This window comes from Xiphophorus hellerii, chromosome 15 (genome assembly GCF_003331165.1).
Source record: "Xiphophorus hellerii strain 12219 chromosome 15, Xiphophorus_hellerii-4.1, whole genome shotgun sequence".
Taxonomy (NCBI): domain Eukaryota; kingdom Metazoa; phylum Chordata; class Actinopteri; order Cyprinodontiformes; family Poeciliidae; genus Xiphophorus; species Xiphophorus hellerii.
The window spans coordinates 12,466,902-12,489,748 of record NC_045686.1 but is presented as its reverse complement, the minus strand read 5'-3'; the positions used below and the strand labels follow the sequence as shown (position 1 = coordinate 12,489,748).

The window sequence follows — 22,847 nt, the reverse complement described above, 5'->3', positions numbered from 1 at the left end:
GTCCACACCTAATGCATCCTGACAGATGGATGTGGGTTATGTATGCCTATGCCTAGCAGCTTCATCTGAGAAAACAAATAATGATGGATTTAGAAAGGAGGGAAAAAGAGCAGGGCAGTCCGGGTAAAACATCTTGTGAAATTCCAGGAGATAAGAGGTGAAAAATGGAGTGCGAGTGAGTGAAAAGTTTGCTGAAGTACAGACAACTGAATCTCTCATGTGGTCTAGCTCATGCTGCCGTCTAGTGGTGCACTATTGTTCTCCTGCAGGACTCCAACAGACACTGTGCATTGGATTTGTATTGCAGCATAATGTGGATAACTCAGTTTGAGAAAATTGCAGGGAGGAGTGTTCCTACATTTACAGATGTACATCCAACTAAAAGTGCTGGAAAAAAATTCCAGCAGTAGTGAAAAAAATATTAAGAGTCCAGCTAAAAGGAAAACAAAGGAAAAGGAAACGGCTTATTAGTTTGCTGCCCAAAGCATTAGTAAAGCCTGCAAGGATGATAAAACATCATCAAACAATAAATGTGCTTCGAAATAAAAAGGAAAATGATTAATTTGATTATTAAAGTTATTAAAGCAGTCTAAATAAAACTCCAGTGAGGCTAAAAATATCCATGAAATTGCAATGAAACATTAGGCCTGCAAGACTGGAAATAACAGGTTTAACTCAGTGAAACCCACATTTACCGTTAAATACACCCAACACCCTGAATATGGAAGGAAACAAAACTTATTTCTCATAAATATCACTTTCTCATAAGTCTCAACTTGAACCTGTGGTGGGAGCTAAAGATTAGCGCCAAGGCAGGGAGGCCTTTCAGCCTCCAAAGCTTTGAATCTTCTTGCATGGATGAATGGTCAGCAATTGAAGTGGAAACATAAAAACACCATTTAATCATATAACCATTTCAATATGCATTTTTTGAATAAATGTAAAAACTAAGGTGATGTAAATTGTATATTGGGCTATTTCTTGTATTGTTTTGTTTTGTTTTTGGGAGATGCCTGTATCATTTTGACCAAACTTCCTCATTGGATAAAAAGGACCTTAGATCTTAATCAAATATTATTAAACGACAATATTTTTTACTACAAATAGTGGTATAGAAATTAAAATTGAATAAATATAAAAGTCATTATATGGGTAAATAAATTAGTAGATAAAACTGGAACCCCTGTTATGGAGTGACAACTTCAAAGTCTATCCTGGGTTGATTTGTGGCTGGAAGATCTGCAAAGTCAGGAAAGGAATCTCTCTCACACACACACACAGAGAAAGAGAGAGAAAGAGGAAGTTCATTATACACTCCATCTTAAGAAGCAGCAAGCTGCCTCAGAATCTATGAGGACTGGATTACTTTAAACATTCCCACATGACTCTTTTCTCACTTGCTTTGTTAAAGAATGAAAAGCAACAACAACATGATCTTTAGAAAAATTTTCTTTATATTTCATTGTAACACACTTTGAGACAATAGAAATAGAAAACAATAATATCCTTTGGTCTACATAAATCCCATTGAGTAAATTCCACTGCTGAAAAAGAAAAAAAAAAAAGGTTAAGGGAAACTTCTACCCTGAAAGAGAGTAGTCCTTTTAAAGTCACAAGAGCAAATCTGTTTTCCTTTTCCAAAATTCAGGATTAGCAGGGGAGAAATTCTCAATTCTCCCAATGAAGGCCATGTACGGACATAGGGAAAGGGATCAGTCGTTTTTCTCTCTTCTCTCTCGACGGGCCCTTCTCTTCAGCTGAAGCGTCTTGAGTTCAGTCATGGTGGAAAAGGTCCTGTAAACCCACACCATCTGTCAGCGAGGAAGGAAAAAAAAGAGAAGACTTTCACGTGATCTGAGGTTTAATCTTTTAGAGAGCATTTCTGACATATTTGTTTGATGTGACAAGCTGAAGGAGAATAAACTTGAAAACTTACCACGATGATGACTGCATTGAGAAGGAGAGGAATTGAGTAAACCAGGGATATGAACATTCCCTTGGAGTCAAAATACTGGAAATTAGAAAAAGACCTAAGAGAAGATAAAAAAAAACTTTACATAAGCAATTTTTTGTAGACAAAGGTTGTTTTTTTCCAATCTGTACAAACATTAATAGGTACCCAAATGCACAAAAATATTAGGTCTTACCTCCAGTTCATCGCTGCCAGCTCATTTAGATACTCAGCACTATAAACCAGGCCAACTGTGGAGAGATCCTACATTAACTAATTTATTAATACATAAACAAGTGATGGCACATTATGATGTTATCACTAACATAACATCGTCATCTCTGCACTTTCCTGTCCCCAAATTAGCTCTAGCTCAACAGCTGGATGTCTAAACTGTATCCAGTTTACAAAATTAAGCTGCATTTTAAATACTTTGATGATGACCCAGATTCAATCACATTGTCTGCAGCCATTGCTGCCGTTAACATTATGCTCACTCTCTGTTTTTTTCTTCGTAAAATCTACACATGGCTCAGTGTTTCAGTGAAGATGCAACACCTTCCTGCAGGAGGCCTTCAGCTGAGCAGTTGCTGCCAAACACTTCATGTTCGCTTTCTAAATGTGACACATTTGGCCCTGCTTTCCTGTCTTTAACTCAGACTCTCGCCTAGACACATGAACTAACCACATGTTATACATTACTCATGCCATAAATTACAATGCTGGCTCACAGGGCATACCAGGAGGATTCAACTCCATTCCTAAAAGGCCCGTGTTCTGCACCTTTCAGATGATTTCCTGGACCTGAACCAAATGGCTGGATTAACTCCTCAGTATGCAGTCAGGTTCTCCAGAGTGTTGCTAATGACCTGATTATTTGACTCAGGTGTGTTGAAGCAGAAACACATCTAAAAGTTGCAGAAAACCAACCCTCGACAACCCCAAGCTCCTGCATCTGTGCTTTTGCTATTGAATTGCTGCAAAGTTAATGACTAAATGCAATTTAAACTGTCGCCACATGCACGTTCAGGAGAAGGGATTTCTACGTAGTCAGTCACTCAATTAGTTTTTTTTAGACGGAGAAGTTTTAAAATTTTCTAGTGTATGTGTTGCATTAAAAATCTCAGTTTGAAAGGTATTGATTTTACATCTGCTTGCTTAACAGCAAAAACACTTATTCTTTATCTCACTATCCTAACTATATTGATAGGTAAAGCTTATGAATAAAATGAATGCATGCTGTGGGTCAGCATTGGACCATGACATAATTAAATAGTCAAAGTTTTTTCCGTTTTTATCTCTCTTTTTGATCATTCATTTCCTATTTTGACACATTCACCTAATAAAATTAAGCTTTATTAAAATTGTGGCACTGTTCAGCTGCTGAAGGATTACTCGTATGGAATCTTGTACAATTAATGTTTTGTCTTCCAATGATCTAATCACAACCTATATTCATAGGGTTTTAGGCCAGTAGAAAGGATAGCCAAAACAATATGGATTCTTCAGAGTTGTAAATAACGTCCTGATGTGGAGCAAGTATGAAATACACCGCTGCTATGGCGCATCCTGTTTACTTTTCCTGAGTGTTTTTCGAAGCCAATAACTTGCTGATTTCCAGCATTTTGTTATTTTTGAATTAATCTATGACTCTATTAAAAACGTAACTCTTTCTGCTTCATGTGACACAAATGTACAATCGGTAGTTTTCCAGAAACTGATCTAGATACTGATGGGATGTTGCAGAACACGTACCGATGACCAGGAAGTGGCAGATCTGAGCTCTGTAAAATCTGCAGGTTACTACAGTCAGGAACAAACACACCACATGAAATACTATGAGCCCGATTAGCCATGGTTCCGACCACTGCACCTGTAAACACACAAATTGTTCATTGTAATGCATCATTGTTTTTAGTCAGGCAGAGATGGCTAACACCTCGATTAGCTAGTTAGTCAAGCCATTTTGGCAAAGAAAATTAAAACTTACCGACATTAGAAACGTCCATATCGACGTGATTCTTAAATTACTAAATCCGTCGATGGGTATGGAGCTAATATTCTCTGGTTTTTGTTCTGTCATCTTAAAAAAAAGACTAAGCTAACCGCATAGCTTAACTGAAGGTAAAAGAAAACGGAAATGCGAATGGGGCGGATGAGGTCACAGACATCCAGCCAATCAGCTTCCTTCAAAGTGTAAACGTGAATAAGTCTTCACAAGTGTCTTTTTTGATTTGTTTAAATTGTTTTACAAAAGTTCTTTAAATGTTTGAAACGTGAAAATATGAAAAAATGTTTTGTTACACAGTTGCAAAATGATTAAATAGGTAAAATAATAAAAAACGAAAGTTAAGCTAAATATTTTTTAAATTAGTTTTAATATACGACATAGAGTGCAGCTAAGCACCACAAAACAATCAATAGACAGTTTTGTCTTTTACTACACAAAATCTGACTTAGACCTAAAACCTATATTACAAACAACAAAAGAAAATACCTCTAACAAATTTTCAATATGTAACATAAAAACACATTTAGTTTATATTGCTGCATACAATAAATAAATAAAAAAAGTTTCTTCTATCAGCTGACAGTAATGGCTCTAGAGGACTGGAGCTGTGCTCCCTTTCTCTAAAGCAAACCACAGTTGTCACTACAGAGCACAATAGCAATTTCTGACATCATTATTCATAGAACCTCATCCTTCAGTCATGATCGCTGATGCAATACCTCTCCGACTTTGCATTTCTAACTCCTATCACATATCTCAACACTGTTTCACTGTCCTTGTGCATGTTATTAAAGGTATATATGTTTCTAATCACTTTCATGCATGTCCTGCACCTCTTTGTCGCAAGTGACTTCAGAGCTCCTCCTAAGGTTTCTCCTGATCTATAAAAATACAGGACATCTTCTCTTCTTCTTCAGTGCCTTCTCTGCGCTTCTTCATCAACTTTGCTAAACTTCACATCTTCTATGAGATTTCCCAGCATGTGAACACATTGCACACTCTAGCCCACCCAAAACAATTGTGTATTAATGTAATTCTAGGGCACAAACTGCATAAAAAATATTTAAAATTGATAAAATGTGCGATTGCTCATTTCCATATATGGTATCTTTGGTCAAGTGTATGCAGTTATATAAGGCTGTTTGAAAGAAAAAGTGTATTCTCACTTCCTACTTAATTAGGTAAGTAGAGTTTAAAGAGTCTGTTCCAGTACAACATACTGTTAATCACTTTTTTGTTAAACTTTTTCTGTTTCTAAATATCTATATCCACAAAAATACATAATCTGCTACTGCTATCCTGCAGCAGGAGACTTGATTAAACATATGGAAACAACAAAATTGTGTGGGGGGGATCCTCTAAGTATTCTATTCTTAAAGATTATGCTGTACAGTACATTGAAATTTAAGCATAACAAGTCAAAATAGGCGGAATTTATTTTTAAAAAATCAAAAAGACAAAAATACTGTTCCTGAGACCCAGCAATAAATTTTTGTCCTCTGTGGAGCACATAGGTTTTTTGTTCATAACTCTGAAACTATACATGCCACTGTGTTAAATCCTGTTGGTCCTTAGAGAGGACAACCTGGGCCTCGAAATGTGTTCATATTTGCCACAAGAGAGTCCCGATGTCCTCTCCAAAGGACATACTCTAAAAAATAAATAAAAACATGTTTTGAAATTTTTTCAATTGTAGTGATGTTTTTTCACTCCAAAGAGTCATGTAGTGTAAAAAAAAAAAGAAATTCAAAAACTTTTTTTTCTCTGGGTCTCAGGAGGATATATTTTTTAAAATACAAGAACCTCAGAAAATACAGAGTTTGGTCAAGGTCCCAAGGTTACAACTATTTACAGCAAACTCCAAAGGCGGCATCCTTGTAGCGTAGCTCATGTCCTGTCTCTGCTGGGGTGAAAATCCGGAACAAAAGTTGCTGCTGCTGCGATGGGAGTGGAGTAGGCGAGGGCGAAGTTGTACAGACCGAGCATCAGACACTTCCAGGTGGTGCGAAGTGCCTTCCCAACATTCTGGATATAGAAGAAAATCATCAAAAAGTTGTTTTTCAACACAATGGTGTCACTATTAACTTAGCCCTACCAGTGGCTTCAAGACAAATAGGTTAAAATAATAAAAGGACAAGACTTAGTTTTCAAGGATGTATATATATTCCTTTGTGGCACAATAACAGCAGCAGGAAGAGAAGCTCGTTTTCGTCCTGACTGCAACATCAACACAAAACGTCCTGAGAACTCCATTGTCTCACGCATCCTGGACAGGAAAGGGCTGACCGACTGCAGCAGAAACAGGATGAACTGAGTATAACTCTATCTACTGGTGGAGTTGAACAAGAAACCATAGATTTAAGCAGGTTGGATATGTAGCTATTAAATTTATGTAGATTTGATAGCTACATAAATACACTGTAGCTATCAAATCTCCATCAAAGAAGCCTGATCTGGATTTCACAATGAGAAGTATCTTTTTGCCAAAGATTAAGTCAGTTTCTTAACAACTTTAATCTTGTATAGCACTGTGCAAGTACAGCTCCTATTTTTCACAATGAGGTTACTTTGGCAATTATAACTCATACAAGGTTCTTCAAAACTTTATTGTAGCATCTGATTGCTGTGGTCATATAGGATTTTTTTATTTATTCATTTATTTGATTATTTTTATATATTGCAATTGCTTGTTTTGATTTTGTCCTTTTAGCATTAAAGATGTGAAATGCCTTATAAATAAAATCTATTATATCTATATTTATATTTAATTTTCTTTTTACTTATTTGACTTTCTCTCCACAGGGTTATGAGGGCAAATTTTGTAAACAAGTTCATTAATCTACAAAGATATCTGACCATTTTTAATATATCATCCGATGTGAAAGAATCATAATCAAAATATGATCAAATTAAATTTAGCTGATGTGTATGGAAATATTTAAAACTCAAAAGTGTGCTGCACACTCCTCTTTGTTGCGATATATAAACAGTAATTGTCAGCTTTAGTTTAGTTAAAATACACAATACATACCTTTTTTACTTTCTTGTAGTTTTCTTTCTTCCTCTTTTTCTTCTCTTCTTTAGCCTCATCATCTATCAGTGGTTCATACCTCTCTGGCAAAAAGGCAAGGTTTAGGTCTTTTTTGGCTTTCTCATTTGGACTGCTGCCATCAGAAGGTGGTTGATCCACAGAGTCAACATGTCGTTGATATTTTGCTGCACAACTATTCCTCCTTTCACCTGACACTCCTGCTGAATTCCTGTCAAACAGTCGGGATGGAAAAGATTTGGGCTTCATGTTGTCTCCTGGTTGCAGATTTGGGAGATGTTAGGAGAAGCACCAGTTTCCTCTGGGAGGTCAGCTATGTTGTCAACTAATGTTACGTGCATCAGGCTGAAATGCATTCCAGTGGTGTTGGGGGGTCGGGGGGATTTGGCATACAGCCCTTAAAGGTGCAAATCCCTTCTCCTCACAAAGCTGACCTCGAAAGAGCATCGTCAAGTGCCACGTTTTAATCAAAGTCACCATTATTCTGAAGCACACAGCATAGCGACCAGAATTAAGGCCATGTGCAGTTAATATTGTTATATGTAAGTAGGCTAGTGCATTTTTCCTAAACCTGCCAAAAAATAAATTCAAAACCAATAAGTTATTTTTTACAGCTTTCAATAAAACCATTTACAGCAGAAGAAAAATGTATGCGAATCCTTTAGGTAAACTAATAAATGTTTATATTAATAATCCAAAAACAATATACTGGTTAGCATCTCTGGTCTTGTGCACAAGAGGGTCTGGATTGCTCTATATGTGCTTTCAGTGTCTTGCAAGAATATTTATTTCCCTTAAACTTCAGGATCTGTGAAGACATTTTTTTCCAAGTCCTGCTACAGATTCACAATAAGATTTAGGTCTGGACTTTGCCTAGGCAATTAGAACATGAATATGTTTTGATGTGTCAAAAACTATGACACATCATAGTTTTTGACACATCAAAACTATGTGCCAGTTTCTTAGGGTTCTTAGCGACCCTAAGAAATAGCAACCCCATTTTTTAGGGCTGCCAAGTTAAAATGGGCGATGTTCCTTTCAACACAGAGCACTTCTCAACATAATTTTTTGCTTTTATACCAACTTTTACTCAAAATACAAATTGGGGATTTTGTGAAACGACTGACCTTAAACTATTCCATTATAGTTCTACCTGTAATATTGTCCTTCTTTAAGGTGGCAGCACAACAAAGTTATGTCAAGAATTTTTTCCACCTCAGTTTTGCATCTCTGTATCTCTTCTAGTCAGAATTATTCAAAAACACAAATACAAAAACACCAATACACATTTGCAGAACAGTTTACAAACTTTATTGTTTTGTAGCTTCAAAAATATTTAACCTGAGATAAATTACACATCCACTGAAAAGAAATGAGATCTTGAAGAAAATGCTACAAATATGACTGTTTACAAATCTGAAATGTGACCAACCTTGTTAACAACTGACGGCAAAATGTTACAAAACTAACGGCAATCTTTATTCTATGCTACAATGTAAAAGTTTATCATTCATTTTTAATGATAAAAGTGAATGCAGCTGTAAGAGAAGCGTACTTGAGCAGAAAGTACAATGACCTGTTGAAAGTCACGTTGAAAACACTAAAAACTACAAAACGTCTCTCTGCTGCAAAATCTGTACAATTGTTAAAGTGAAAAGGTCAAAAACTTCAATTAACTTAGAAATGTAGGCATTTTGTGTCGTATCGCCATATTCAAAATCCCACCAAAATCGTCTTTAAATAATTACAAGTAAAATACAAATGAATAATTAACATTAAAAGCTTAAGCGCATATCAGACCTATTTCTTATATAACCAACATAAGAAAAATGTGCAACATTGTACACATCTAAAATCAATTTTGGTTTCTTTATTTTTTTAATCCAACAATTCTTTATACAATAGTAAAACTGCAAGAAAAAAAAACTTTTACAGAAAAAAACACTTTACTTTAGAAATATTAACAGGCAATATATATTTTGTTTTGTCTGATTTGTTTAATGGTATTCAGTCAGTATTTCACCACTAGATGCCACTGTGTTCCAGAAACTGAAGCTGTAGCTTGTTCTGGTTCAAGCAGTTGCATTGATCATAACCTCATCTTTAAAGCTGCAAGCAGCATTGGGTGGCCATATTTATGAAAACAGACTCTTTAGTGGCTTCACTATATTTATTATTAATGCAGCTGTTTTTTTTATTTTACAAACTGAACACTTTACATTACATTAACCAGTTCAACATCACAATGGAGAGTATCACTGCTCTTCACTGCGAAAGTTGTTCTGCCCTCGGTCAGGGTCCTTTAGGCGGAGGATACGGATGGTTTTGCTCACCGGAAGAGAACTGAGCAGGAAAGAAAGCAACAAAAATATTGACAAGATTTTAAGTTGCTTTGTACTTTAAAAGAATGAGACAAAGTTCTTAAAGTAGTGTCATTTCAGTTAAGCGGTTCTACCAAACATCATTTAAGACACAAGAAAGTAAGACAGTCAAAATGTGTGGGTGGAATTGATCTGCGTTGCATACAAAGAAATGGTTCTGATGGTTACCTCATGTACTGGGGCGTGAGGAAAATGAACTGTCTGTAACGTTGACTGGCAGCTACTTTCAGCATCATGTCCATCGATATCCTCCTGTTCACCATGTCCTAAAAGAGCAAAAGAGGAATGGAGTCCAGTTTATTGTTTTACATCTTAGACCAAGTTATGCTGCAAATTCTGGTAGGTTAGAGATAAATTGGCTAATAATTTATTTTAATAATCATAATAATGATTTTTTTTATTGTATTAAAATACTTTTTTGCATTAAGCTGGAGAAACAAGTGGCCCATCCACTTGTTCACACAGCATGCACATGACCCAAGTCCGACTTTTTGATGGCAGTCTACACGGCCAATCATATCAGCCCCCCTCCAAAAAGGTCAGATTTGTGTCACTTCCATGTGGTACTAAATCAAACACACTCAATAGTTTTCAAAGCGTCTGCAGACTGAGAAGTCACGTCGCAATTTATCCGACTTTAATGTCGGATGCATCATAATTCTGCACCAGAAAAAGCCAGATACAGTAAATGGATGAAATGTAAGGAGGGACGAACCACACATGTGATATCTGTTCGATCAGATCTATAATTACTAAATGATACAAAGTAAACTTTGTTAGCCAGCTATGTTCTGAACTTGTAGACATGTCAGGCTCCTTTATGTTGGGCCTAACACATGAAAAAGTTGACATAGTTCATGTTACTCTCCCCTTGTCATCATGCCACATAATTGGCATACAAACACACAACAAATGTCAATAAAACTGTATGACATTACCATGTAAACATCAAACTCATCAAGGCAGCGAAAAGGCGACTCTGTGATTGCCCAGAGAGAGAGGACAAAACAAACAGTGGAGAAGGAGCGCTCGCCTCCAGACAGAGAACGCATGTCACTCAGATCCGCTTTGTTTCCTTGGCCTGGCTGGACCTGAATAGGAGTGGGAAAAAAAATAAATCAACCATGTCAGGTTTGTGCAGAAAATTCATTCTCTGAGGTCATTTTGTTTATTGACTTTCCCTTTGGGATCAAGAAAGTGTTTTTGAATTTTTGAATTAACGACTTAATATGTAAAAAGCAGTGGAACCAAACTATAATAAACAAAACTGCCAAAAACTTATTCTGTTAACTGTAGTTAGACTTCACAACTGAAACAAACAAAAGAAAGTGCTACAATTTTTTTACTTATTATAGTTAAATGTAGGTATATCATCCAGAATATTGGATTAGCACTGTAAATTTTCTAGTCTTTCTGCTATAAAAGATCAAATTACTTACAAGTAAAAAAACAAAAAATTTAAATAAATTCAAAATTCTGACTGCATTTGATCCTTTTGTCACTTATTTCAGAATCAGAATGCCTTTAATGTCATTGTACAGAAGCACAACAAAATTTCTTTTCAGTACAGCCCATCCAAAGAAAAGGCAAACAAACAGCAAGAGCCTGTTTGTTTGCTTACTAGCGCTTTGGGTCAGATCCACAGATGTCATGGGAAGGGTACGGGAGCGGGACCAGAGCAACTTGTTCACATGACATCCAAGAGAATTTGAGATAGCCAGCCATCTAGCGGCAGTAAAGGGGGAACCAGTTCAGATAATGATTGTTTTAGGTCAGGCCTTAGAGTCTTGCTGGTACATCTCAATGGCGACTCCCAAACAGTCAAATTTGTGGTCGTTCCTGCCAAACCGAGCTTATATCTGAATCAGAATCTGAAACTCATCACTTCATTGAACACAGAGTGAAATACATCAGGGCTTTATTTGTTGTTGATTATGCTAATGATCAGATAATAAAAACCACCACTAACTTTCACCACTCCTCAGCAGTACCACAGGTTAATCACCTCAATGCAACATCAATGTAGTAATGCATGCATTCAGTAAGATTATGGCTTCTGATTTACTAGAAGTAAAAACTTGAAATATTTCAACCTGTAATAAATCTATGCAGCATATTAGTTTCACTCTAATATAAGTGACAAAAAATAGTGAGCATTTTTGGATATCCTCATGTTTTGAGCTGAACTTACAAAAGACCAGAGGCAACCTCATTCTACTTCTGTGTGAGGGAAGTTTCTGAGAAAAAAATGGGCTTTTAAAACTGTTTTAAGACAAAAGCAAAGTTAGAACATAGTTGACACTTGTGACACCAGTGGTTCCCTAACATCTCTGATGCTGATCCTCGAAAAAACAGTGAAAGAGATTCATGAACCCAACAAGCAGTGCCAATCTCTTGGTGCAGCTCTTTCTGAATACAAACTTGAGGCTGAAGCAAACAAGCAAAAGCTGCTTACCGAGATGGTCAAGGTCTCATTCTTGTGGTCAAACGTCATGCTTCCACTATAGCCTCTCTGAGCCAGCATACTATTAAAGTAGTATTTACAACGGGCTGAGAGGAATCTAATGTGGAAAAATTAACAATTGTAAATAAAAAAAGCATCCAGAGGAAAAATAAGAGTATCTAAAACAAAAGTTAATTAATATTTTTCTTTTGGAAGTACAAAGGAAATGCTCTGTCAAACATTAAAATATTTCCATGTAAATGTAGTGCATCACTGCTTAATGAACAAAGGCGGCGTCATGACTTACTTTCTGAGATCAGCGTAAACCTGGAGTCTGTAGTTCATGACGTTATCCAGACTTCTGATGAAGCTGTTCAGGCTCCTCATTTGCTGAGACATATTCTTGTAGCTCTCTAAAGCCTCATGATATTGCCTAGACAAAAGAGTGTAAAAACAAAATTATTAGAACTAGTATTCTGGTGTGTTGTCAGAATTGCATTCTGTCAAGTAAAAGTGGAAATTGTACATGGCAGTGTTTCCCAAATACAATCCTTGAGAAGCAATTGTAAAACATGAAGCTATTACCTCACAATCTCCTCGCGGTCCCCTTGTTGTTCCTGCTGAGTTGTGATCTTGACTTTGAGACGATTAATTTCACTGTCAATACTTTTGGCAGTTCGACGAACTTCAAGGCGTTCTGGACAAATCTCAGAAGCCTTAGCAACAGAGACCTAGGTTGAAAAAAAGGCAGCCGTTAAAAAAACAAAAAGTTGAGGTGTGTGGAGTGTCGCCTAGACAAGCAGTTTGCATGCACAAAAACATAAAGGAGAAACAGAAACAAGACGCTAATATGGGCAACAAGAAATGCTCATCTGAGGAAAAAGATGCAAGCTGTAGCTAAGTGGTCAAGTCATCAGACTAATCCTGCATTTAATTTGTCTTGGAAATCAAAACTTGGATCTGGGAATGATGCCATATGTAAATGCAGCATGTTGTAGTTGCACTTGAAGAAACAAAATCAGTGTGGTTTAACTGTCATTGTTCAAAACAACATAGTCACAAATAAAGACTATATGCTATATATTGTCTTTATATGATATATAAAGACAATATATAGCATATAGTCTTTATGTATGCCACTGGTTTACAATGATAGTAACAGTCAAAACGTTTCATACGTGCAGCAGCGTTATTGGATATCGGGCTTGGAGGAGTTCAGGGATGTCTGTTGATGTAGAAACTAAGTCTGTGTTTGATTTATTTATTTTTTTTCCAACTATAATACTTAAGATTTTCAGTAAAAACAAAACAAAAGTAGTACATTTAAAACATTGCTTAGCTTTTTATCCCTGTGTCTAAACTAACTGTTGTTGAAATCATTTAATTTTATTTTTTGCTTTAAACCAGCTGGACAACCAGTTGTCTCGCAGCCACTTGTTAATCAATACCATATACTGACAATCTCACGTACCGCAAGGTCTTCCTCCTTGTTTTTCAGTTGAGCTTCAAGAGTGTGAATGTTGCGGAGATGGGCACTGCGTTTGTCATCGTAGTGTTTCTTGTGATGTTTGCACCTCGTCACCTCCTGGTCAGTTTTACTCAGCTCATCCTGCAGTAGAACATGAATGCAGGTAATTTTTGAAGACCCCCCAAGCCATTTTTGTCTGCCTCCAACCAGAATCCTTACCTTTACTGAATCAGCCTCCTCAGTGATGGTGCTTATGTTCTCTTTGTGCTGCTTGTATTCCTGGTCTGCTCTGTCATAATCTGCCTTCAGGTTGGCCATTTTGGTTTTAGCTTCCTCGTACTCAGCACGCTTGAATGAAATCTTTGTAACAATCTCCTGAAGCTCTTCCTCCTGAGACAGACAAAATATAACAGTTTAACACTATGAGCCTGCAACCGCTGGATAACACATCTAAAGGTTTTTATGTATGTGTGAAGGCAGAAACGTGATCTGTTCCTACCAGCGGCCTGAGGTCCTCTGACTGAGGCTCTTCCACATTCTCTATGTCTGTCAACTCAAACTGGAGCTTTGTGGCCTTATCCTAAAATAAATAAGCAAAGTGAGGCATTAAATTAGATACAGCTTGTAGAAGAAATATATTTTAAACATTTTATACCGGAATTTATTCATAACAATTGTGGCTATTTTAAAAGAACCTAGAATAAATATCTATTTTTAATTACTCTATATTAAAAGCTGTTCATATTTTTTTGCAAATAATTATAAGAACACAATAATGAAAAAAAATATTTGGAAAATAATTTACTTTGGTAGTCCTTTGCTCCAAGAGCACTTTTCTTAGAAGCCCCTCATTGTGTTTGATGTCTTCATCCAACTTTCTCATTTGTTGCTGGAAACGAGCTTCCTGACCTGCCTGGTTTTCTAGTTCTCTCTGTAAATGCCTGATGGAAAAAACAGAAAACAGGAAAGGGAAAGAAAAAGAAAGAAGGTATAAGAATGGTAAAGTACAGTTTTAAAGTAGTCTTTTAGATAAAATAGATATAGATAAAACTCTAAATACCTGGAATCAATTTATTACAGCTTTGATTTTTTTGTATTTTTGCATTTAGCTAAATATGTTTATGTTCTTGTACAAAAAAAGCATGCTTAAAGAGCATATAAATCTGAGAAACTCACCTGATTTCTTCCTCAACATCCCCTGAGAGGTAGTTTGGTCTGGTCTGATCACAAGTGTAATTACGGTTAGTGAAGATCTGATCACCATCCTTAGAGAAAGCTTGGATGCAGTTAGCTGGAGGATTCTTGCCCTGCATTATTCTCCGAGCCTCTGTGCGATTCTGAAAACATACACACATAACGAATGCAAATAAGAAAAAACAACAACACTTACCATTTTGTTGAAACATTTCAGTTTTACGTGAAAAATACCAAAACCTTCTTACAGATAATCCTTTATATAAAAGGATACACAGCTGATGTTTGGTTCAGGTGGATTTATCCAAGTCTAACTAAAGCTGTCTAAACATTTGCACCCAGTGAAGACATTAGGACATTCACTCTGGACGAAAGACTTCTCACCTTAATAAGAAGAATGCTCTCAATGTTTTTTTGATCAATAAGGCAGTTGGCCACAACGGGGTCTTCAATGTCCAGAGCTTGAAGCACAGAGGGATATTGGGGATGATTCACAGCCCTAAACAAAATAAACCGATGTTAGGTCAATAAAATTGTCAACTTTTTTTTTTTAACATGTCCTGCCTGCAATTGTGCCAGGATTGTGCCAGTGTGAAGTCCAACAGATTTACTTTCACAAGTGGAGGATAACAGTTTTTGCTATAATGCTCCACTTTATAGTATATATAATACAAAAAAAAAAATTATACATTCCTTTAGGTTTATTTAAAATGTGATGGACACGGAGATGGAACAAAGAAAGGGAAAAAAAGAAAGAGAGAAACGTGGAGAAAAAGTTTAAATGGGATCACAGATAAGAGTAGAGGAGAGAAAGAAGAGTCAAGATTACACAAGATAACACCTTAGAAGCACCTGGAGGAAAAAAGAAAAAACAGATAACCAAGAAACTAACACAACAAACCACGCATATAACAATAACTACATCACTGAAAAGTACACGTAAATAATTAATACAACACATATCTTGTATTAATTACAAGACATCTTTTTTATAACATCAATCATAAGCCTTAATCATTAACAGAAACAAAGAAATGTGTTTATAAAGAATTTATGTAATAATCAGTTTCACTTTTTGATTTGAATTACATAAAAACCTTTTCATGACACTTTATTTATTTGGCTGGACCTGTATGTTAATGCACAGTATTGGCTATATCACAGCTAATAGACAAGCACCCTTATCTTCCCAAACAGTTAATATACATCTAAACAATAAATAGCTTTTTTGCCACAGTGTATTGCAATTAATGTGGCTTAAGAGCACCATATTTATAAAGAGGAAGAATAAACTAATGAGTTTGGAATGAAATGCATTCACCTTCTTCTTGTATCATGGACATGGTGGAGGAATTGACTGGTGATGATGGTTGGCCTTTGACCAGATTTGTACACGTTGGTCATGAGGCCCTTTAGAACCTTTTCATCCTCATAGTTGTCACATGTGAAGGCCATAAGCAGGTGTTTAATACATATTTCCACAGCCAACGCCAGCTCTGGATCCTTCAGACCAATAAGGTAACCTGCAGAGCGGAATAAATAAGTAAGAGTAAAGCAGGCTTTCTCTAGTCATTATGCTTGTTTTCTGACTTTAACAATCAAGACAAGCACTGAAAACGAGAAACCAAATTCTACCCAGAGGTCCCCGAGGTTTGTGTCTGAAGTGGCCTCTGCTGTTAGCTTTCTCAATAGCACTAAGCAATGCAGGCATATGTTCTCCAAAACGCCGAAGTCGATTCGAGCGACTGCTCTTCATGGTCTGTAGTTTCCTTTTGTTTGTGTCGATAGATTTCTTGAGGCCATCATACTCCATTCTGGAAAGGTAAAGAACAATTGATTTGAGATGATAAAGTTTTAGACTGTGAAACAAACATATCCAGCAGAGTTGATTTTGTTCCAAAACAAATAGATGTGTCGTAAAATTTTGTTGGAGTTCGTTTAACTATTAGCAGGCAGATGGGTGAGTCTTGTTTATTGTATTTACATACAGTACAGACCAAAGGTTTGGACACACCTTCTCATTGAATTCAATTAGAAAGTGTGTCCAAACATTTGGTCTGTACTGTATATCAGGCTGACCTGAAACCTCTACATGAAAATGTTAGTTCCATTTTAGTTTTACTAAAACCTTTACTATATAACATAAAGAAAGAATAGCATAAATAATGTCTTTTTCTGTTTACATACCTCATCTTTCCTTGTTCTTCTTTGACACGGTTGCGGGCATGTTGAAACATGTCAATCTGCTGACCTAGAGTGGAAATGTGAAGATTGAGGTTTTCCTGCTCGGCTTGAATCTGCGCTATACGTTCTGCCCTCGCCTGGCTCTCTGCTCCAGTTGTCTGGCTGATGCTACAGAAATTAAAAGGTGATCAGAAAAAAGAACAAAAATAAACCCACCAGTCATATGGTTTATAAAAAAAGATTGTAAGCAAAGCTCACACCTCAGAGTCAGATCCTTTATACGTGAAGACAGCTGGGTTTTGTCTTTTTCCAGGTCCCTGAGGTTAGTTCTACACCTATGGACAGTGAGCTGAAGAGAGGAAAAAACAGGATGAATTTCCTGCATCAAAATTACAGCAATATAAGAAAGTATTGAAGTACAAGACTGTAAGATTAAAAGACTGCTGTAATTGAGTAGCATAATTAATACCATTAAATTTGGAGCTGGTACTTTGTTGGCTCCATCTGTGCTTCTAATTAAATAAACATGTAATTCCTAATTACTTCCTAATGAGCTGGATTTGCCAAATAAACAGTGGTTTGTAAAAATGCTACAACAGCTCTTTCTTCTGAACCGCTGCAACACAAACAGCTACAGGAGATCCTTCCTTCCCACACGATCAGAATCTACAACAAATCTTTGAAGAAACTTTGGTAATAGGCGTCAATCCTGAATTTTGTTTTGTAGCAAAAGGCAACTGTGGGAAGAAAATGCACAAACATATAGTAGAGAAATAGTTTATCACGAGTTGCTGCTGATAGATCTACTTTCTTTGCTTTTGTAACAGATTTGTACGGCAATAGACTAGCCATTAGGAGGTTTATTAAAGGTGAGTACCAGTAAAAATAGAAAACACAAAAGTGTGTGTAAAACAATGCTTAGACTCTGACCTCACAGGACTTGAGAAGGCTGTTGCATTCCTGGGCTTCAGCCTTAAGCTCAGCACATTTAGGCTGGAGTTCCTGGACTTGCTGAGTGATTCCCTCCAGCTGTTCCTGAATCTGCTTGTACTTTTTCTCGGCTTGCTCAACCTTATTCTGTCAAAACATATATGTTGCAAAAGACAACAAGGTTGGAGTTAATAACTATTACATTTAAAGACTAAATTATTGATTTAAATAAAATGAGCAAATGGTCATTTTAATGACCTGTGCAACAGGTCATCATTAAGATCCAAAATAAAGGGAAAAAAAAGGTTCAGGAGATTTTTACCTTTGACTGACATTTAAATACTATTAAAAAAAACAGCAGACATATCTTACCTTCCATTCATCAACCTTTTCATCATATTTCTCTGTGGAATGTTTGTCTGCCTGTAACTTCTCCTTCACTGGTTCTAGCTGTCTTTCTACTTCAGTCACCTGAAAGATTCAACTCACTTGGTTTACTAACTACAAATCCTACATAGAGCAGGATTCATGTTACTTACACAAAAAAATTACATATATATATAAAAAAACAAAACAACAACAAAAAAAAACACTTGCCAAGGACCAAGCCATCTGTTTCTGCAATTCTTCCAGTTTGGCGTGCATTTCCCCAAGTGAAGCTAAGCTCTTGTACCGGTCCTCTTTTTCAAGGTATTTACGCTTCAAGTCTTTCAAACACTGAAAACAAAACAAATGATAATAGTAATAACAATTCTAATAACAATAATGTTTTAAGATTGTACAAAGTGTTTAATGTTGTGTTGCACTTTAATTTAAAGAGGTAAAAATTATATAAACACTGTTTTTCCCCCCTGAATTTCTGAAGATTCTTGACAATGAAATGAATTAGCTCATGGCCCAGTAAATCCATTAATATGACTTAAGATCATAATAAATAAGTATGGACAACATTTATCTCACTTAGTCAAGAAAATGTAAGTTAAAACTAAACTTTAGCTAAAAAAAATACCAAACCATAAAAAAATACAGTAAAAAAAATTGACATATTACTAATAAAAAGTTCTAATAAATAAAAACTTGTCGGTGAAACCGAGCCATACTTCTCCATGCTGCTCAACTTTCTCCTCTGTGACTTGCTTGGTGGCTTTAATATAAATAAAGTCCTCCCTCATCTGCTCTAGTTGCGTAGCCTTCATGAAAAACTGTAAGGAAAAAAAACCAACACATGTACAACCTCTTTTTACTTGCAGAAAAAGAAAACAGCTAGATCCAAATTATAACAAAATTGAGGCCAAAGTTTACAACTAACGCTGCGTCAAGACAGACTACTAGCTACTAAGACAGAATATTAACTTCTCTAAACAGACCCTATACTTGTCTCCTTCTCCTTTAGAGTGCAGGAAGTATTTGCTCATTTCCTGTGTGAGAACTGACACAGGATTGTTAACCTATAAAAGAAAAGCAAAAAATAATGATCAATAACACAGATTTTGCTATAACACAGGACCATCAGTTACACAACCTCACCTGGCTGGAAAAATACAACTTTTGGTGCCAACATTCTGACGTCCAACTTACCTGAATGTTGAAATTGTCCAAGATGGAAATTAGCTCTTCTTTTTTGGTAGAGATGACCTGACCTATCAGAGGATAAAAAGCATGGCTTTCAATGATTAGATTTTCCTTGGAAATCCAAAAACAGAGAAATCTATAAACCTCTCAAGTGTTTACCTCCGCCACTCTTCAGTTTGTAGGTTCTCAGCCCTTCCCGTGTTATTCGCAGGTCTATGGTGATGGTTGGGCCGTACACATCGAGCTTGTAAGCATCTCTCCCTTTGTTACGCAGGGTGATTGACACATCAGCAGAACTGAACAAAAAGAAGAAAAATGTATTCAAAAATTTCTTGAGTAAATTCTTCATTTCATACTGGTTTACATGGTTTGTAAAGCAAATAAACAAAAATCTGACTTTGAAAACCCGATAAAAGATAAAGAACCTCTAATTAGACAGAATTTTAGAAAAGACAATAAAGTTCCAACTCAGAATAATAAAAAAATATTATTAAATTACGTTTTTTAGATAATACCTTTATCTAAGTGACACTGAAGAGTTTTTATAACAATTCAATCTTTAATTTGAAACTGGCAGAAACAATTTATGCAGTTGTTTTTAAACAAAATCAGTTATGGCAGTCATTAGTATCTCTAACAAGCAAACAAATAAAAAAAGAAAATAAATAACTGAGGCATATTTTTAACACTCCTAGTGAATCTGGTATGAAACAAAGTGGAATAATATGTGGTTGCAAAGGTCCCAGTAACCTTCTGGAGTGCAGGGTATCATTCACTCTAAATTATCAGAGTCCATTAGCATTTGGTTGCTTCAGGAGACTGAGCAAGAGGGAATGGTCAATGGTCTATATCAGGGGTGTCAAACTCCAGTCCTCGAGGGCCGCAGTCCTGCAACCTTTAGATGTGCCTCTGCTGCACCACACCTGAACAGAATAATTAGGTCATTAAGGCTCTGGAGAACTGATCTACACAAGGAGGAGGTAATTAAGCCATTTCATTCCAGTGCTTTGTACCAGTGGCACATCTAAAAACTGCAGGACAGCGGCCCTCGAGGACTGGAGTTTGACACCTGTGGTCTATATGCTCCTTATTTGGAAATGTCATAGGTGAAGAATAAGAGCTGGTGCTTTGGCAAAAGTACAAAGTATTAACAGCAGTGGTACCAGTATTTAATTTGCTGAAAATGACATTTTCTTTCCACACTGAGAAATGGTATTCAAAAATAAACAAATAGATTATTTTGTGGATCAAAGAGTATGTTAGGCTTTTACACAGTGTCATCAAATGTATAAAAACTATACATTTGGTAAACCTTTACCTTTCTCCTTCTTTCACAAAACCCTTCAAGGAGGATCCTCTATTCGTAGCCTGTGCATTCCCCCCTAAGGCAACTATGAGAGCTGTCAGAATGGCACTTTTTCCACCTGTTACAAACAGTTTGCATACATATCAGAGGTTATAGAAAATTAAAGACAAACAGCAGGTATTGTAAAAAGATAGCTGATCTACATTGTCAAGTTTGAACGACTACATGAATCCAATAAGGCTTAGAGACTGTTATCAAGTGTCATGTGTGATCGACTCATGCAGAAACATCTACTTGTACTCTCACTTAGTAATGAAATGCTTACAAGCAAATGCCCTTTTTTTTTTAGTAACAACAAATTACACATTTAGATAATCTGTAAACCTGGAGCTATATCTTGTGTAAAAAATGCTGTCTGCAATATTCATTTTAATTTATCTAAAAAATTATCTCCAAAAGATTATTTCAATTAAAGACATTTCAAACATTATAGAGGTCGACTTACTTCCATTATTACCAACAACAAAGTTGACATTGGAGCCAAATGCAAATGGTCCAAGTAGTGAGTGACACATGAAGTTCCTCAGAGTGATGCTCTCCACTATCCCTGCATCACTCACCACATCACCAGTACACTGAAACTACACAAAAGGTTAATAAGAGGGCTTATGGTCTTATTTCCTCAGCACTTTGAAAAATACTTCTTGAACTTTTCCACATTTTTTGACCTTACACCCCCAAGCTTCAATGAATTTTTGTAGCATTTTATGTGATAGACCAACATAGAAATAAAATTAAAGTAAAGGAAAATGAGTAATGGTTTTCAAAATATTGGCATGCAACACTCATTTTTAATCTCATAACATAAAGAAAATCTAGTGCAATCAAATTTCATAAGAAAATTTTGCCATAAAGTAAATAGTCTGCCAGTTTTTATACTCATGTGTCAGAATAACCCAGTCAAAGCCCAGCGATAAATTTAAATCAGAATCTGCAGCAAAATTTATGTAAACTAAATGTTTACAGAAGCTCTCCATGCAATTTATTTAAGAGAATATGCTTCGAATAATGAGCAAAAACTGGACGTGTAAGGTTGGTAGGAACATACACCAAAAGATTAGCAGCTATAATTTCTGCAAAAGGTCAATGATGTATTCATTCTGGAGCCCTTTTATAGAAATGCATGCCGCACTTTTAAGATAATCCACTCCGACACGCACATCATTTATCTTCAACTTCTTTGTTAATGAGCTACTTCATGTTAGTCTAGTACATAAAATTCCCCCAAAATACATTGCAGAAAAAAGCAGCAGTGACATTACCTACCCGTTTACTCGGAGCGGAATCTCCCTGCTCACTTTCAGCAATATCCTGATCCTCGTCGTCGTCCTCATTTTCACCATTCACGACAGATCGGAGACGTTTGTTTGAGGTTTCACTGACAGCTGTGTTTCTTCGCTTCGACATGTTGGACGCCCGACCTCACTTTTAAGGGCAAAACGAAACCGAAAGAAAAAATGACTAGCACAAAGTAAGAATGAGCATTTATAAGCTTGTCTCATCTCGCCACTGTACTCCCGTTTACTGAGACTCCTTCCGGCGGTTATTAGGAGTTAAATGTTAGTATTTCTTTTGCCACAGGTATACTTTCTATATTATTGCACTCAGTTAGCTTGTATGGCTAACCAACCTTGCCCGCTAAACAAAAATAGACGAGGGTTATCTATTAAAGAAGCAGCTAGGAGCATTATAATTGACTTTATGCTATTAATAGTAACAAAGGAAAGACGTTAATTAACGTATTGGCTGACCTCTTACCTAGTTTGTGTGGCTCAGCAACAACACATCGGACCGGTGTCCATCGAATTCGCGCTATTTCCAACAAAACATCGCGAGAACAGATCAGATTAAACAGTGCAAAAAATGCCCCTTTCTACCTTCCAGCTGTATTTGAATGATAGGACTACATCTTATGGCTTTAAATGGCATTTCTATCTGAAAGTATATGAAAGTAGTTAGCTGTGACATAGCGCGAAGTTTTTAGCAGAATTTTTCAGAAAAAGGGTCTTATGCCATAAACACTGCGGTGCAAATAATTTTTATGACGCTTTAGAGAAGGCATGCAGACCTTTTCTTACGAAGGGCCTAGTTATGATTTCTTTTTGTTCAATTTACTGTTTCTATCTAATTTGTGAGTACAATAGGGTACACCATAATTTCATTCGCTCAATTTACAGTGTTGACAAAATATTTTAAAATGAAAATTAGATTTTTTTTTTTTTTTTTTTTTTTACAAATTTTACTGCTTTGGTGTTGTCAGATGTTTTATTAATCTCCTGAACTTCAATGACTTTTGGG

At 36.2% G+C, this 22,847-nt stretch overlaps 3 protein-coding genes across 4 annotated transcripts; all 3 read right to left on the bottom strand.

Annotated features, from left to right (window-relative positions):
• Window positions 1–1,436: 1,436 nt before the first annotated feature.
• Window positions 1,437–4,114, bottom strand: tmem18 (transmembrane protein 18). Its single transcript, XM_032586244.1, has 5 exons — window positions 3,942–4,114; window positions 3,707–3,824; window positions 2,148–2,202; window positions 1,937–2,030; window positions 1,437–1,811 (listed from the first exon to the last, which is right to left on the bottom strand). Exons 1-5 carry the CDS (start codon window positions 4,032–4,034, stop codon window positions 1,713–1,715), a joined length of 459 nt encoding a protein of 152 aa, XP_032442135.1. The 5' UTR covers window positions 4,035–4,114; the 3' UTR covers window positions 1,437–1,712.
• Window positions 4,115–5,741: 1,627 nt separating this feature from the next.
• LOC116733652 (uncharacterized protein C1orf115) lies at window positions 5,742–7,361 on the bottom strand. Its single transcript, XM_032584436.1, has 2 exons — window positions 6,994–7,361; window positions 5,742–5,987 (listed from the first exon to the last, which is right to left on the bottom strand). Exons 1-2 carry the CDS (start codon window positions 7,258–7,260, stop codon window positions 5,850–5,852), a joined length of 405 nt encoding a protein of 134 aa, XP_032440327.1. The 5' UTR covers window positions 7,261–7,361; the 3' UTR covers window positions 5,742–5,849.
• A 934-nt stretch (window positions 7,362–8,295) lies between these two features.
• Window positions 8,296–22,380, bottom strand: si:dkey-119f1.1 (Structural maintenance of chromosomes protein 6-like). Of its 2 annotated transcripts, XR_004342219.1 has the most exons (28): window positions 22,308–22,380; window positions 21,816–21,974; window positions 20,995–21,130; window positions 20,502–20,607; window positions 19,343–19,479; window positions 19,190–19,251; window positions 18,979–19,059; window positions 18,712–18,813; window positions 18,209–18,328; window positions 17,984–18,082; window positions 17,612–17,758; window positions 16,942–17,030; window positions 16,685–16,849; window positions 16,133–16,311; window positions 15,819–16,020; window positions 14,882–14,996; window positions 14,480–14,640; window positions 14,109–14,244; window positions 13,803–13,883; window positions 13,523–13,693; window positions 13,307–13,444; window positions 12,421–12,566; window positions 12,143–12,268; window positions 11,848–11,953; window positions 10,331–10,483; window positions 9,561–9,658; window positions 9,189–9,354; window positions 8,296–9,116 (listed from the first exon to the last, which is right to left on the bottom strand). XR_004342219.1 is itself a non-coding variant. In XM_032585786.1 (27 exons), exons 2-27 carry the CDS (start codon window positions 21,954–21,956, stop codon window positions 9,267–9,269), a joined length of 3,285 nt encoding a protein of 1,094 aa, XP_032441677.1. In that variant the 5' UTR covers window positions 21,957–21,974; window positions 22,308–22,380; the 3' UTR covers window positions 8,296–9,266. The 2 variants fall into 2 exon arrangements, 1 of the variants encoding a protein (XP_032441677.1); XM_032585786.1 differs by having other exon boundaries at window positions 8,296–9,354.
• Window positions 22,381–22,847: the final 467 nt, after the last annotated feature.